Source organism: Zingiber officinale, chromosome 5B (assembly GCF_018446385.1).
Source record: "Zingiber officinale cultivar Zhangliang chromosome 5B, Zo_v1.1, whole genome shotgun sequence".
In the NCBI taxonomy this organism is placed as follows: Eukaryota; Viridiplantae; Streptophyta; class Magnoliopsida; order Zingiberales; family Zingiberaceae; genus Zingiber; species Zingiber officinale.
The window spans coordinates 109,108,136-109,123,078 of record NC_055995.1 but is presented as its reverse complement, the minus strand read 5'-3'; the positions used below and the strand labels follow the sequence as shown (position 1 = coordinate 109,123,078).

General features: G+C 43.1%; 2 protein-coding genes across 4 annotated transcripts in view; one reads left to right on the top strand and one right to left on the bottom strand.

The window, feature by feature from the left end:
- The first annotated feature begins 677 nt into the window (after positions 1–677).
- LOC121985319 (BTB/POZ domain-containing protein At1g63850-like) lies at positions 678–3,313 on the top strand. Its single transcript, XM_042538689.1, has 2 exons — positions 678–1,888; positions 1,966–3,313. Exons 1-2 carry the CDS (start codon positions 932–934, stop codon positions 2,977–2,979), a joined length of 1,971 nt encoding a protein of 656 aa, XP_042394623.1. The 5' UTR covers positions 678–931; the 3' UTR covers positions 2,980–3,313.
- Positions 3,314–12,105: 8,792 nt separating this feature from the next.
- Positions 12,106–14,943, bottom strand: part of LOC121985318 — a 40,755-nt gene continuing 37,917 nt past the window's right edge. Inside the window, exon 8 of one of the 3 annotated variants that reach the window (XM_042538688.1) lies at positions 12,106–12,396. In XM_042538688.1, coding sequence (XP_042394622.1) covers positions 12,338–12,396 — 59 coding nt within the window. In that variant the 3' untranslated portion in view covers positions 12,106–12,337. The remainder of the gene's footprint in view (positions 12,397–14,943) is intronic. The other 2 variants (XM_042538686.1, XR_006113116.1) reach the window with 2 other exon arrangements.

The following is a 14,943-nucleotide window of genomic DNA, read 5'->3' as shown; positions in this document are numbered from 1 at the left end:
GCCCTAATTATTAATATTATAACTCTGAAGAGTGGATAATGAAACAAAAGAGATCTGATAAAAAAAAAAAGAATCTACAGTACAAAAGGAAAAGAAAAAGAGAAGAAAATAGGAAAAGGAAGAAGCATTCGACGATGACACTCGATGAGTTCACTATGGCAACATGACCATGAGTGCGCTGTGCTTGGCTTGGCATCGAGTTTGGCTGCAGCAAACTTGCGTTGGCCTTGCTTGGACGCAAGCTAACGGGGGCCTAGCTTAGCCTTGAGTTTCTAGCAGCCTTGCTTGGCCATGGCAAGCTCACATCGGCCTGGCTTAGCCGTCGAAACACTACGGTGCTAGCTAACGGCAGCCGCAATATGACCAAAAGCTGGCATTAGAATACACATGTTTTTAAAAGTAGGTAGATCCCAACCCTCCGACAAAAATAATAAGAATATATATACATATTGAATGTTGTTATGTACAAAGCAATCCATTTAGGGCTTGTTATCCACTGTGTTCTTCCTTCCTTTCTCAAGTGGGCACGAGCCTTCCAACCATAACCAGCACTTGATCCCCCCACCAGCATGATGGCAACAAATTCTATGGATCGGGAGACATCAATTGGGCCGGCATTTCGCTGACAAAAAGCTCCTTCGGATCAGAATTCACAGCCTCACCGTAATCATAATTTACCACACGCTCCTTTCCTGCCACTCCACGACCCAAACCAAACCAGCCGTACTTCGGTGCATTCATTGATCGCCTCCGTTTGCATCCCCACTCACCATCAAGCAGATGATCCACAGCAGGCGCATCTATGGCTAGGATTAAATAATTAATTGACTTAAAATAATTTTCCTCGATTACGGAGACGACAATCCCGTTTCTTTCGCTTTCATCAAAAGACGACAAGCGCGGAAGGGGCGAGGACGAGTTAAACAAAGTTATGGCAGCCCCGCTCCCGATGGCTGCATCCTCCTCTAACAATCACAAACAACAACAACAACAACACCACCACCGCCACCACCAGCAGCGTCCACAAAAGTCACCCACGCAACGACGGCAGCTGCAGGCTAACTCCAGATCGAACAGCGAGCGACGCACTCGTCGCGAGGCCACCGCCGCCCCCCACGTCGTCTCCTCCGACGGTCCTTGGTGCTGGACCAGCGCAGCAGCTGCTGCCTCCTCCTCGCCGCCTCGCCCGCGCAGCGACCGCTCGGTGGATCACGTTCTCCAGGAGCCGACGCCCTCGCCTGCGCTCATGGCCACCTCCCCCGTCGGCGCCCCGGCGGGTGCCTTCTCCTCCACTTATGGTCCTTACCCCTCCGGCTACACCAAGTTCAACTCTGCCCTCAATGCCGGCCTCCTCAACCCCATGTCCCCTCCGCCGCCTCCGCCCCTCGACAAGAGCCGCTCCAGTCCGACCCTGTTCGACATGATGGCCAACGAGCAGGATTACCAGCCTCGCTCCCTAGGCGACGCCGTTCCCAACCCTCTTGACCGGGCAACTGCTGTTGCCACCGCCGCCTCCCTGCCTGCTACCGCCCAGGAACGGTATCTCCTCCTTCAGGAGCGCGTGGCTGAGATCATCGACAGCTGCAGTCCGGGCAATCAGCTCAACGATCCCGACTCTGCCGATGTCCGCCTCACCCTTACCTCCATCGACGGGCTTACCATCTCCCTCAATGTCCACCGCCAGGTCCTCGTCGCTCACAGCCGCTTTTTCGCCACCAAGCTGTCCGACCGTTGGTCAAAGCAACAGCGGTATCTCCCGCACATAGTCGAGATCTCCGACTGCGACGACATCGAGATCTACGTCGAGACCCTCCGCCTCATGTATTGCAGAGACCTTCGCCGGCGCCTCATGAGGGAGAATGTGTCGAAAGTCCTAGGAATCCTAAAGGTGCCGCTTTTTGCTGCCTGCATCCTCCATCGCGTCACTCTGTTCATGGATCTGACTAATTTTGCAATTTTCGGCAGGTGTCTGCGGCGATCGCGTTCGACGCAGGGGTTCTATCTTGTCTCGAGTACTTGGAAGCTGCGCCGTGGGCGGAAGACGAGGAGGAAAAGGTGGCGTTGCTCCTGTCACAGCTCCACATCGAGAGCTCGAGCGCAGGAGAGGTGCTGAAGAGGGTCTCCCTGGAACTTGCCCCCGCGGCCGTTGCAGACGAGGGCAATGGCGGCGAGGAGGTCCTCGTCCGGCTTATCCAGGTGGTCCTGGAAGGCAAGGATGAAAAGGCGAGGCGGGAGATGAAAGGGCTTGTTTCCAAGATGCTCCGCGAGAACAGCAACAGCACCACCTTGCAGGGTGACGGCCCGGGGGCGAGCAGAGGGGGTAACGGGGACCTGAGCAAGGACTCTCTCTACTCCGCTTGCGATGGCTGCCTCCGCTCCCTCCGCTACCATTTCACTCGCGCGGCCGCCTCCGACCTCGCCGAGGCCGCCCAGATCGCTCGGCAGGCCGATAACCTCCATTGGATCCTCGACATCCTGATCGATCGACAGATCGGGGACGACTTCCTGCGGACGTGGGCGTGCCAGGCGGAACTGTCGGAGCTCCATCCACAGGTGCCGGCGATCCACCGGTACGAGGTGAGCCGGGTGACAGCGCGGCTGTTCGTGGGGATAGGAAAAGGCCACATCCTGGTGTCCAAGGAGACGCGGTGCCTGCTGCTGCAAACGTGGTTGGATCCTTTCTACGAGGACTTCGGTTGGATTCGGAGGGCGTGCAAGGGCCTCGACCGCCACCTCATCGAGGATGGCCTCGCCAACACCATTCTCACGCTCCCGCTGGCGATGCAGCAGGAGGTGCTTCTGTCCTGGTTCGACCGTTTCTTGAACGCAGGCGACGACTGTCCCAACATCCAGAGGGGCTTCGAGGTGTGGTGGCGGCGGGCCTTCTGGCGGAGGAACGGCCACTCCTCTGATCAGCAGCCGCCGCAGTTGAGGATTGCTGCTGCCGCCGCCGCAGCTGCCTGCGAAAATTCCTGCTGATTGATCACAAGAGCGCAGCTCAGAATGTCGCTTTTTTTAACCACAATTTTAGTTCGATCTCATTTGATTTTACTGCTACTGCTACTACTACTACTACCAAGTCTTGGAGTCTTGAGTCTACAGCATGCTTCGCCGTCGTCGGCCTATTCATTGCCTCACATACAACATCTTCAATTTGTGGAGGATGTCTGGCGCTGGTAGTTTGGATTCACGATGTTTTTCTCTTCCTCTTCACTGATATGATTTGCACTTGTTCAAGTTCATCCGAGAGAGAATTTGAAGCTGTATGACAACTTTCTTGTGTTCATTATTGATTGGTGATTGCAAATGAATCTGAATTAGGAGGCTAGTTCTGGCTAATCGATTAAGGCATTTATGCCCACTTTGAACCTGAAACATAGTTATTAATGGTGTCCTACTGAATTTCCATTCTTACTGCAAGAAGGCAGGTCGGCAATTGGTAGGCTAACTTTACGATCGGTATGGTTCATCTCCTAAGAAACGATGAGCTGAGTTTTCAACTAGTCATTCGCTTATCCACTTAATCTCGAACACAGCAAGCTATATTTTGATGAAACAATCCGTCACAAAAACTAAAGAGAAACTCGGCCATTGATTAAGAGATTGCTTCATATCAGGAACCAGATTGTGGCACGAGCAAGAGGCACGGGAGTCGTTTCTCAGCTGAGTTTTCAACTAGTCATTCACTTATCCACTTAATCTCGAACACAGCAAGCTATATTTTGATGAAACAATCCGTCACAAAAACTAAAGAGAAACTCGGCCATTGATCAAGAGATTGCTTCATATCAGGAACCAGATTGTGGCATGAGCAAGAGGCACGGGAGTGGTTTATAACAAACAAACCTAGTGCAGCAAATTGGGCATCATCCCCAAGCACCGCTTCATCCATTGGCTACTCGTAAATGAAAGGTTACGAACAGCGGATATAATGCCTTATGCATCCCACGAGACTTGCTCATTGTGTTGACAAGACGAAAAGATCAATGGGCATATATGTTAGGATAAAATAATTGTTAATACGGAAAGTATATGACGATCGAACATGAATTTTGATAATGAAAAAGGATTCAAAGTTAAAGTTATTTGTGGTCTAACATATGTGAATGAATTTGCAGGAAAGTCCTAAGTGTACTTAGGCAAAAGTCCTAGTTACGGTTAGGCCGGTGGAAAATCCTAGGGGTGATAACCTTATGTTTTAGGGGTGGTAACCCTAGACGGAAAGTCTTGGCGGGTCAAGGGTTTCAGACAAACCCTAGAGTTGGGACTTTAGGTGGAAAGTCCTAGTGTCACGAATCGAGTGGAAGACTGGACGGGTCGTGGAGCGAACGCCCAGCAGAAAGTCCTGGAGCCTCGCGCTGAGCAAAAATCCAGTCAGTCTGGAGGACTAGGCTGACAACAGGTAAACTCTCCTAAGAGGAGTAGGTGAGGGTGCGTTCCCCGGTGAGGGAACAGTAGACGTCGGTTCGATCTAGAGTTTCGACGAAACTCAAAGTCAGAACCGGACAGTCAGAATTTGTCATAATTTCACATTATATGTGTATTGTTTTTGCTTGGACTAACTTTGTTTTGCAGAAAACAAGGATTGGAGAAAGATGGTTCAGGCGCTCGGAGTCTGGGTGCCCAGAACTGGTCCGGGCATCCCGAGCTGGTCCAGGTGCCCCGAGCTGGTCCGGGCGCCCCAAGTCGGTCCAGGTGCATGGAACCCAAAAGTTATCGCCAAACTGAGGTGGCACGCGCGGAGTGGCCGAGCCACGTGGTCTAGGCGCCCGAAGAGGTTCCGGGCGCTCGGAACAACCTATAAAAGTAGTCTCGACCAAAAGCTTCAGAATAACACAACGAACAACTTCCGCTTCTTCGAGCTGCTCAGAAAACGCTTCTACGACGCCCGAAAACTCTAACGACTAATCCACCGAAAATTTTCTATTGTCGGTATTCTTTAATTACAAATTACTTGTAAACTCTATTTTGTAACCTTTCTGATTGATTAGTGATTGCCCATCGAAATCACAATTACGTGCGAACCTTGGAGTAGGAGTGAACACAGACTTAGAACCAACTAACCAAAAGTGTTAGCTATTGTTTTTCGTTTACTTCTATTCCGCTACATATTTCCAAAACGAAAGTAAAAGCCATGAGCACTATTCACGCCCCCTCTAGCGCTTTCGATCTTACAACAATATGTTGCCAGAGATATTGGGAAATTAGCTGAATTTAAACACACCAAATTAAATTCAATTTATCTGTCAAGGTGACATGAGCAGATAATCTCAGGCTGCCAGCAGAGACTGGTTTTTTGCCAAGTGCTGAAGGCAGACTGCATAGTGCCGAGCAGGCAGAGTGACCGAGCGAGCAGATCGGCCAAATGTCCGACCGGGCAGAGGGCCGAGTAGTCGAGCAGACCGAGCGAGTTGCTGAGCGAGTGACCGACCGAGCAGACCGAGCGAGCGGACGAGAGAGTGACCGACCGAGCAGATCGAGCGAGCAACCGGGCGAGTGAGCGGTCGAGCAAGCGTGCGGCCGAACGGGCTTGCGGCAAAGCGAACAAAGAGGCAAAGCAAGAGAACAACTGAGTGAATGAGTGTCCAACTTAGTGGACTGAGCGAGTGGTCGGGTGAACTGGGCGAGCGACCAAGCAAACTAAGCGAGCGATCGAGCAAACTGAGCGAACGACCGAGGCAACTGAGTGATCGGACGGGCGTGCAACTGACCGGACGAAAAGGCCGACAGAGTTAGCGGCTGAGCAAACGCAGAGTTCAAGCAGGCAGATGGACCGAGCCTGCGAGGGTTACCGTATCCTGGGAAACAGATAACCTGAGAAAACCTCAAAGCACAATCGGAGGTGGGACGAATTTATTTCAAGATTGTTGGACAAAATAATCTATTGTCGGAGATATTAGGGAATTAGCCGAATTTAAATATACCAAATTAAATTCAACTTATCAGTCGAGATGACCTAAATAGATAATCTCAAACTGCTAACAGAGGTTGGTTTTCTACCAAGTGCTAAAGGCATACTGCATAGTATCAAGCGGGCAAAGCGGCCGACCGAGCAGATCGGCCAAATGTCCAGCCGGGCAGAGGGCCAAGCAGTCAAGCGGACTAAGCGAGTAACCGGCCAAGCAAACCGAGCAAGCGGATGGGCGAGTGACCGACCGAGTAGACTGAGCAAGCAGACTGAGCGAGCAGCCGGGTGAGTGAGCGGTCGAGCGAGCATGCGGCTGGACAGGCTTGCGGCCAAGCAGACACAGAAGTTGAACGAGCGAACGACCGAGCGAATGAGTGTCCAGCCGAGCCGACTGAGCGAGCGACGGGGTGAACTGGGCGAGCGACCTAGTGAACTGAGCGAGCGGTCGAGCAAACTGAACAAGCGGCCTAGCGAACTGAGCGACCAGACGAAAAAGTCAACCGAGTTAGCGACTGAGCGAACGTAGAGTTCGATCAGGCGGATGAATCGAGGCATGCGAGGGTCACAGTTTCCTAGGATATAACGGTGAACTGTGTGTTTCCACCAAGCACTAATGGTCACGGCGAACTAAGAGGTACCTGACTACTATCACGGGCACTCCTCCGAGCAAGAGATGCACGACAGAAGAGAAGGGGAACGTAGGTGGAGAGCTTTAACTTTTTGAGCGTGTAACCTTTTGCTTATGGTCACAGTATGAGCTCAGACTAATGGGCAGCGTTAATGATCGTTTAATGATCATTATTCGCCAGCTTTGAAACACTAATCTTTAATTTAATGCATCCATTACACTCTTAAATAAGCAATAAAAAGTTTATGTAGCAAAATGTTAGTTATTCCACTTGGGCAAATTTTGCTCCAACCGGTCTAGCATTCGGCGCGCTCAGGTCGTGCTTGCACACGAGCCAATTTGGTTTAATGCAACCGGGTGAGCGAGCGGATGGGCGAGTGACTGACTGAGCAGATCGAGCGAGCAGCCGGGCGAGTGAGCAGCCGAGCGGGCATGCAATCGGACAAGCATGCGACCGAGCGGACAAAGAGGTCGAGCAAGCGAACGGGCGAGCGAATGAGTGTCCAGCCGAGCGGACTGAGCGAGCGGTCAGGCGAATTAGGAGAGTGGCCAAGTGAACTTAGCGAGCGACCGAGAAAACTGAGTGAGCGGCTTAGCGAACTGAGCGATCGGATGGGTGTGCAGCCGACCAGACGAAAAGGCCGACCGCTGAGCAGGCCAAATAATCTATTACCGGAGATAGTAGGGAATTAGTCAAATTTAAATACACCAAATTAAATTCAACTTATCTATACAGCGCCAAGTGAGCAAAGCAGCTGAGCAGACAAAAGAGAATTGGATTTGGACCCCTTGCACATTCATGTGTAAGAGAAAGTCTCTTCCTATGCATTTGTTCACATTATCAATGCATGTGAATCAATATAAATCAACCAATATGTCTTGAAACTCCCAATGTAAAACTAAAGTCTCATTCACAATGAAACTTTATGCTTCTTCTACCTCTTCTCCATTCACATATATCCAACAATATATTCTTTTGATGTGCCATCACCAGGCAAGTGTGGAGCAAGATTCGTGGATGGATTGACATCATATCAATGATTCACACGTTGGCTAACCTATTTTGATTCACATGGTGTCGACCCTTGATTAAGAGATTGATTCAAATTAGGAATCAAATTGTGGCACAAGCAGGAGGTATGGGAGCTGCGAATATGTTGCTCCTTGACTGGTGTGCAACGGGCAAACCTCGTGCAACAAACGCTTATACATTCTTTGGATCGAGAGACCCTGAGATGCATTGGACAGTAGCAGCATGGAAGTCAGGCACCTCCACAAGCATCGCTGCATCTATTGGCTACTTGCGCATGAAATGTTATGAACAGCAGGCATAATGCCTATGAACCCCACAAAACTTTGCTCATTGTGTCGACAAGACGAAGAGATCAATGGGCATATATTCTTCTGATGTGTCATCACTAGCCACCTGTGGAGCAAGATTCATGGATGGATTGACATCAGATCAATGATTCACATAGTGGCTAACTTATTTTAAGCCCCAAAAGTAATTCCATGACAAAGGATGAGTGGCGAAAGCGTGTTATTTGACAGTCTCTTGTATTATTTATCTCTTATGGTAAACTCGCAATAGGTATCATTTTAGAGAGGTGAGCAGCATGTTTTGGTAAGTAAAGTACAGACACTTATAGACATCTAATATTGGTATTACTTTTTTATTTCATTTATATATTTATCATTTAGAAAAATCGACCCTTCTGCTATGCTAGCTCCATCCTCCGGATCTATCTTTTTAAACAAAAGATGGTGGAAGCACAGTATATGGAAGTCGCTTTCAACTTTGCAGGCCCATCATTCATACTATTCTGGTGGAACGGAATTTCTGAAAACATCCCAACTTTGAGGATAGGATCTTCTATTAATTTATTAAATTACTGTTCTAGTGATAAAATCTTGAATGTGCTTCTGCTCATCATAAGTCAGACCGCATTGATCCACACAGATACAGCGGCCGCAAATATAGTCTGCAAAAGTACCGAGCTGGATCAGTGCCCCCTTCAAATGAAATTTGAGATCAAATTATAGTACCTCTCCCGTGTGTTAGTACGACAGACAGGCAGAGATAAGGGATGAGGGAATCATCTTTATTATCATATCACCATGAGATCAAATTATGGAATAAACAAGGAACAATGGCTAACAAAAGAATTACTTTATCTATATTTTTATTAATTTTTAATTGACATCAATATCTAAGTTAATTATTTTTTAGAGTGACTGATCTAACTCTATACAAATTTTTCATTAGTCACTATAATAAATCAGGAAGCACTCGTAACAGACGACCTATTAATTTAATATTGTTAAATCAACCGTCCATTAAAAAAAATTCATCTATTAATTCTGAAATTTAATTTTTAAATACTTACCTCTATAATTTTTTATTGTTGAATGATATTAAAGTGTGCTGTAATGACGCTTACTGGATGCTTTTGATGTCCGAATAGGTATCATTTGTGTAAAAATGACGTAAAAATGCCACCATGCCACCATGCCACCATAAGGGTGGTGATCAGGCTATATGCCACCTACCTTAGCTAAATGAAATGCTCCAGCAAGCTAGAGAATTTTGTCATTTTTTTGGTATGAGTTTGAATAGTAGTCTACCTAAACTCCCATCTATGCAAGGAAGATTTCGCTCTTTAATATCTAGAAACTCAATCTAATAGATTATATATTAAAATCTTGTTAGGATTGGTACGACTGAGCTAAAGAAGAGGGATAGCCAGTGTCTTTAATTCAAAACTTAAAAGAGTTTTTTTTTGCTAATTGTTTAGCAAGATTAACACAATTAAAAACACAATGAAAAGGAAAGAATGATAAACAAATCAAACGACTAGAAGATGTAATGTGGTTTAGAAGCCCAGGGTTTATCAATCTTTCAAGTGGATCTCCCTTGAACAATCAGTACTTTTCTCCGTCTCAGTGAAATACCAAAGGTGGAAAATCTCTTATAAATACTTGAATAATTTATAACTGAGCTCTCAACAAATGCTCTCAATTAAGTAAAAGAAGGCTTAGAGATTGCTCAAAATATTTTTAGAAACGTTAGCTTCAAATCCTCTTGAAATTCTCCTTTCATAAGACTTATTCTAACTTCTTTACCATTATTGTTCAACATCCAGTACTCAAATAAATTTTTTCATTAGTCCATCAAGAAATTTAACTGTTGTTGCTGTATAAATGACTCATTCAATGTTGGCTCCTTGATGCGTGTTAACCGCAAGTACACGATCATCGTCAAGTAATAAAATTATCGTCCTCAGGGACTGTGGAATTGAGTACCAGTTTATGAGCAATGGAACGTAATCTAGACTAGTCGAAATTGGAAGAATTGTCAAGAAAGCGAATGCACTAAGGAAATGGAATTGTGGTATATCCTAAGGTACCGGATGTTCCGTTTCGAGAATACACCGGTGTATCTACTATAATGCAACTCCTACTTTCATGGTAGTTGAACTATGATAGACCTTTTACACTTGGTGATATCCAATGGTACTCTAAAGAGAGTTTGAACTATTTTGTGAACAACCCCTCAAGATTAGTTTTATAGGTCTGAGATCGGAGTTCGTCTTTCGGTTCTTCCTCCCCACCCTAAGACCTATGCTAACATCAATTAAAACATATTAACATGTTATGTATACTAACAACTAAATTAAGGATCAAAAAATCATGCGATAAAAGAGATGAATAACAAACTATATTTATCAATTTAATATCGGATTACTCCCTAATCCTAGAATTAAGAAGACCGCTCCATCACGATGAAGAAACAAGCTAAAGACATTCTCAAAAACATTCTACAACTCGAAAGAATGAGGGGTGCAAGAAGAACTCAACTTGTAAATGTCAATGACACTTTGGTATGATCTCCACATGCTCTTTGATGAACAAAATCTCTGATTCCTTGGATCTCTTCGAAGATGACTCTCTTTTGGAGTCTCCTATCACGAGAACCCACGATGCCTTGAACCAACGCCCCTTAGTTGCTTTTATAGACTCTAAAAATTACCAAAACATAACAAAGTTTCCTTGTTTTTAAGCAAGGCACCGCCAACCAACCCTAGTCCATCATGACCGTGGTGGGTGATTGTGCAACTACTACAAGTGCACGATCGTCATCAAGTAATAAAAATATCATCCACTAGGATCGTTTTGTTGAGTACCTATTTACTTACAAAGTAGGCTATCTAAATGAACTTGAACAAGAGTGCTATGGAAAAGAAATAAGAGTGCTTGAATGAAACCATGAGAAAACCAATTCTAAAGACAATTCTAAGACTTCAGTTTCCACATAAAAATCATTGACAAATTAATTATTCCTCTCTTTTATCTCAATGTTAGATTATACTTGAAGGGGTTTATCCTTAGGTGATTGATGTGTCTATGGAAAAGGGAAAAGAAAGAAAACACTGATGTGTCTATCCTAAAGCAACTCCTACATTAAATTAGGACAAACCCTTTACACTCTATGACATACCATGTAAGTCTCGAGAGAGTTCAAACTACTTTCGTAGAGGAACCCTCAAGTTAGTTCTATAAGTTGGCAATTAGAATTCACTATTAGATCCATCCCATATTCCCTATGAATCCAACATATATTTATATGCTTTGATTATAATTAGGGTTCACCCCTTGGTCTATCTTGAAGAGGTTAATAACCTATCTTAAATCCTAAAACATAGATGAATAGTTGAAATAAACTAGAACTAATCAAGAATCACACATATCATGGATAAGAAGAGAAATAATGCATTAAAATCGTCAAATAATCATTAGATTACTCTCTAATCCCAAAATTAGGGAGACTACTCAATCACGATGGAAATATAATCTAAAACCATTAAGGTAATCGTTCTACAACTCAATAAGAAGATAAAGTGTAGAAAGAACTCAGTTTGTAGACAATGTCGATGTCTCTAGAAGCTCTCCATGTGCTCCTTGTCGAGCAAAATCTCAAGACTCATAAAAAACGGCTCTCTTCTAGAGTTTATATCACAAATCCTTGATGTCCCTTAGCCAGTGCCCCCTTCGTCCTTTCATAGCTTTCAAAAATTGCCAAGTCTTCAACAGATTCTCTAAAAATTAGGATTAGTTGCTACACGTGCCATGGTCATGTCAGGAACACAGCTAGGCCCTTTAGCACGCTAGAGTCTTCTCGTCAATTCTATAGCACTGAACACGACTATGGTGAGTGACACGACTAGGCCGTGTTGCACGTTGAAACTTTCTCATTGAATCCATATCATGGGACATGAACGTCTTAGGTGACACAATCAACCTGTGTTCCATGTTGGACATCCGGTGTGCTACTCCAATGCTTGTTTCGCTTCCAAGGATGGCCATGGTAGGGGCCACGGGCAAGCCGTGTACCATGCTGAAATGTGTGTTTTTTGTTCGTACAATCGGCCTCCGAAGTTTTGAAATTTGTTGACAATATATTTAATGAAGTTTGGTCAAGATTGACCTAATAAAGTGAGAAATATAGTCAGGTCAAAATTGACCAAATGACTATAGCAAGGAAAGTCTAGTTAGGTCGAGGTTAATACTAAATGATTCACAATGTTTGCTATGAGATATTTTGATAAACTATAAGTATTTTGATAGTAATCATTGACCAACTATGGGAAAGACTAATATAGTGTAAAGGCAAGGATGAATCAAATGCAACAAGAGTTCGAATCTCACACATGGCATTTTCAAATGCCCATGAAGTTCAAACCACTGTTGATGCTATGGTGTCTTGTCAAGATCCATCCGTGCTTCTCAGATTTATCTGGTGGTCAGTTTGTGGGGTCAGATTGTCCATATTTAGGATTAGTCGAGCCAAAATCTTGGATACCTAGATTAACCAATAAAAAAATATGTAAATACACATTTAGCTTAGAGATCATAATTAAAAATTTTATTTAAAAATACAATTTCATGTGGAGTTGCAAATAAATCTATAAAGTGAGTTGAGAGCCTTGAACATTAAAAAAAGTTCTTCAACTTAGGTGAAGACTCAACTATTAGAATGGTTGCAGTAATGATTCAATCGACTAAAGATTGTCTTCAATCAACTAGCGGCTGATTCAACAAGTAGTTAACTTATGAATGATTATTCAATGAATATAATATTTTTATTCATGATCAAGTCAACTAGACAGTCGGTCGATGATGATTGAGTTGACAAAGTAATCGACTCAAAAAAAAAATAACGAACAAAATGAGTGCTTTTACTCGTGGTTGGAGACACAACAAGAGAATTAACTTATCTGACATGATCTAACATCAGCGGACTGATGACAAATTTAAGCTAACTTATGACATAATAAAAAAAGTTACAGATAATCATTAATGACAAATTGAATGGCAATGGTGAGAAGACCTAAGGGCTACAAAAGAACAATTAATTGAGATAGGCATTAGCAGATTAGGATCTATTGCATAGAAAGACAATCGATTAATGATAGATCCAATCAATTGATTAGCGACAATAATAGACTTGTGTAACCTTAAGGGAAGCATTTAAAAGTTAGCATTCAAGCTTTATTTACTTTCATATTCTGAGCTCTTTTGTGTAACCTTAGGCCTTAATCTTCTTAACATCAGTATTCATCTTATAAAGAATATTTTAAAAGGCTTCTACATATCCCAAAAAAAAAAAGATAAACTAGTGAAGCTTTCGAGAGTGACTTATCGATGAGTCATACACCGTCAGTGGAGTAGAAATGAGGATTTTAAAAGACATTACATTGTGTGCTAGCATTGATATATTTTAATTATATTTATTTTCACTACACTAATTAATTGTAATTGACCTGGCTAAACTATTAGCATATAAGCAATCCAACCATCTAACTAAATTGATCCCAAAATATAATTATGTGTGCAAAGGAATCAAATCTGAAGAAATCCTTTAGGTGCATGGAGTTCACTATTATATGCTCGGGCTGGCCTTACAACTTGGTGTTAAAGAAGGCCTAATCATGACTACAGGATTTTATTCTAAACAAATTTAAAAGTAACTTATTTCCTTGAAATCGGTTGCAACTTCCTATGGAGGGCGACCACCATTACTAATAGTATGCTTACTCATATGATATATTTTAAACAACAGCAACAATAATAACAATCAAATTTTATCCTACTAGGTGGGGTCAGCTATATGAATGCTTTTACGTCATTGAACTTTATCTTCTACTATATCATCATCTATACTTAAATAAATTTTATCTTATTTTATTGTTGCTAACCAAGTCCTTTTTGGTCTTCCTCTTCCTCGTTTGAGATGCGTGCTTATCATAGTTTCACATCGCCTAACTGAAGCATTTATTAGTTGTCTAGGTACATGCCCGTATCATCTTAAACGTGTCTCTAAGAGTTTTTTCTCAATAGATGCAACTCCGACTTTTTCTCTAATGCTCTCATTTCTTATTTTGTCCATCCTCGTATGTCCACACATCCACCTTAACATCCTCATCTTTGCAACTCTCATCTTCTGCTCATGTGCTCGAGTCATACCCAACATTCAGCTCCATATAACATAGCAGGTCTAACTGCGATTTTATAAAACTTACCTTTAAATTTTAGAAGTACTTTACGGTCACATAAAACACTCGAAGTTCCCCTCTATTTCAACCATCCTTCTTGTATTCTATGTAAGACATCTCTCTCAATCCCTCTATCGTTTTGAAAAAATGATCCTAAATATTTAAACCTCTCAATTCCGGGCAACTCATCCTCTCCTATCTTAGCAATTGTCTCATTACTTCTAATATTACTAAACTTAAATTCCATATATTCTATCTTTAATCTACTAAGTTTAAAACTTTTCCTTTCTAGTATTTCCTACCAAGATTCTAGTTTAGCATTTACTCCTTCACGTATTTCATCTACCAAAATAATATTATCTACAAACAACATGCACCACAGTACTGTGTCTTGAATATGCATACTGAGTTCGTCCATAATTAGTGTAAAAAGATAGGGACTTAGAGTTGATCCTTGATGTAACCCTATCTTTATTGGAAATCCTTCAATTACTCTGCCTGAAGTCTTTACTCTGGTTGTTACATGCTATTCTGGTTGTTACACCCTCGTACATATCTTTAATTAGTTCAATATATGTTACGCTAACACCTCTCTTTTCTAGAATTCTCCATATAATTTCTCTTGGAACTCTATCATAAGTTTTTTCTAAATCAATAAATACTATGTGTAGATCTTATTTTTACTCCCGATATTTTTTAATTAATTGTGTAAGAAGATGTATAGCTTCTATTGTCGACCTTCCAAGTATGAACCCAAATTGATTTTCAGTCACTGTGATCTCCTTCCTTAATCTTTTTTCTGTTATTTTTTTTCTAAAATTTCATGATATAACTCATTAGTTTAATACATCTAT

Bases quoted from the DNA above. Each gene is read 5' to 3' on its own strand.
- LOC121985319 (XM_042538689.1), top strand. From the start codon at position 932: ATGGCAGCCCCGCTCCCGATGGCTGCATCCTCCTCTAACAATCACAAA. The intron at 1,889-1,965 runs GTGCCGCTTTTT...AATTTTCGGCAG, and splicing joins AAGTCCTAGGAATCCTAAAG to GTGTCTGCGGCGATCGCGTT.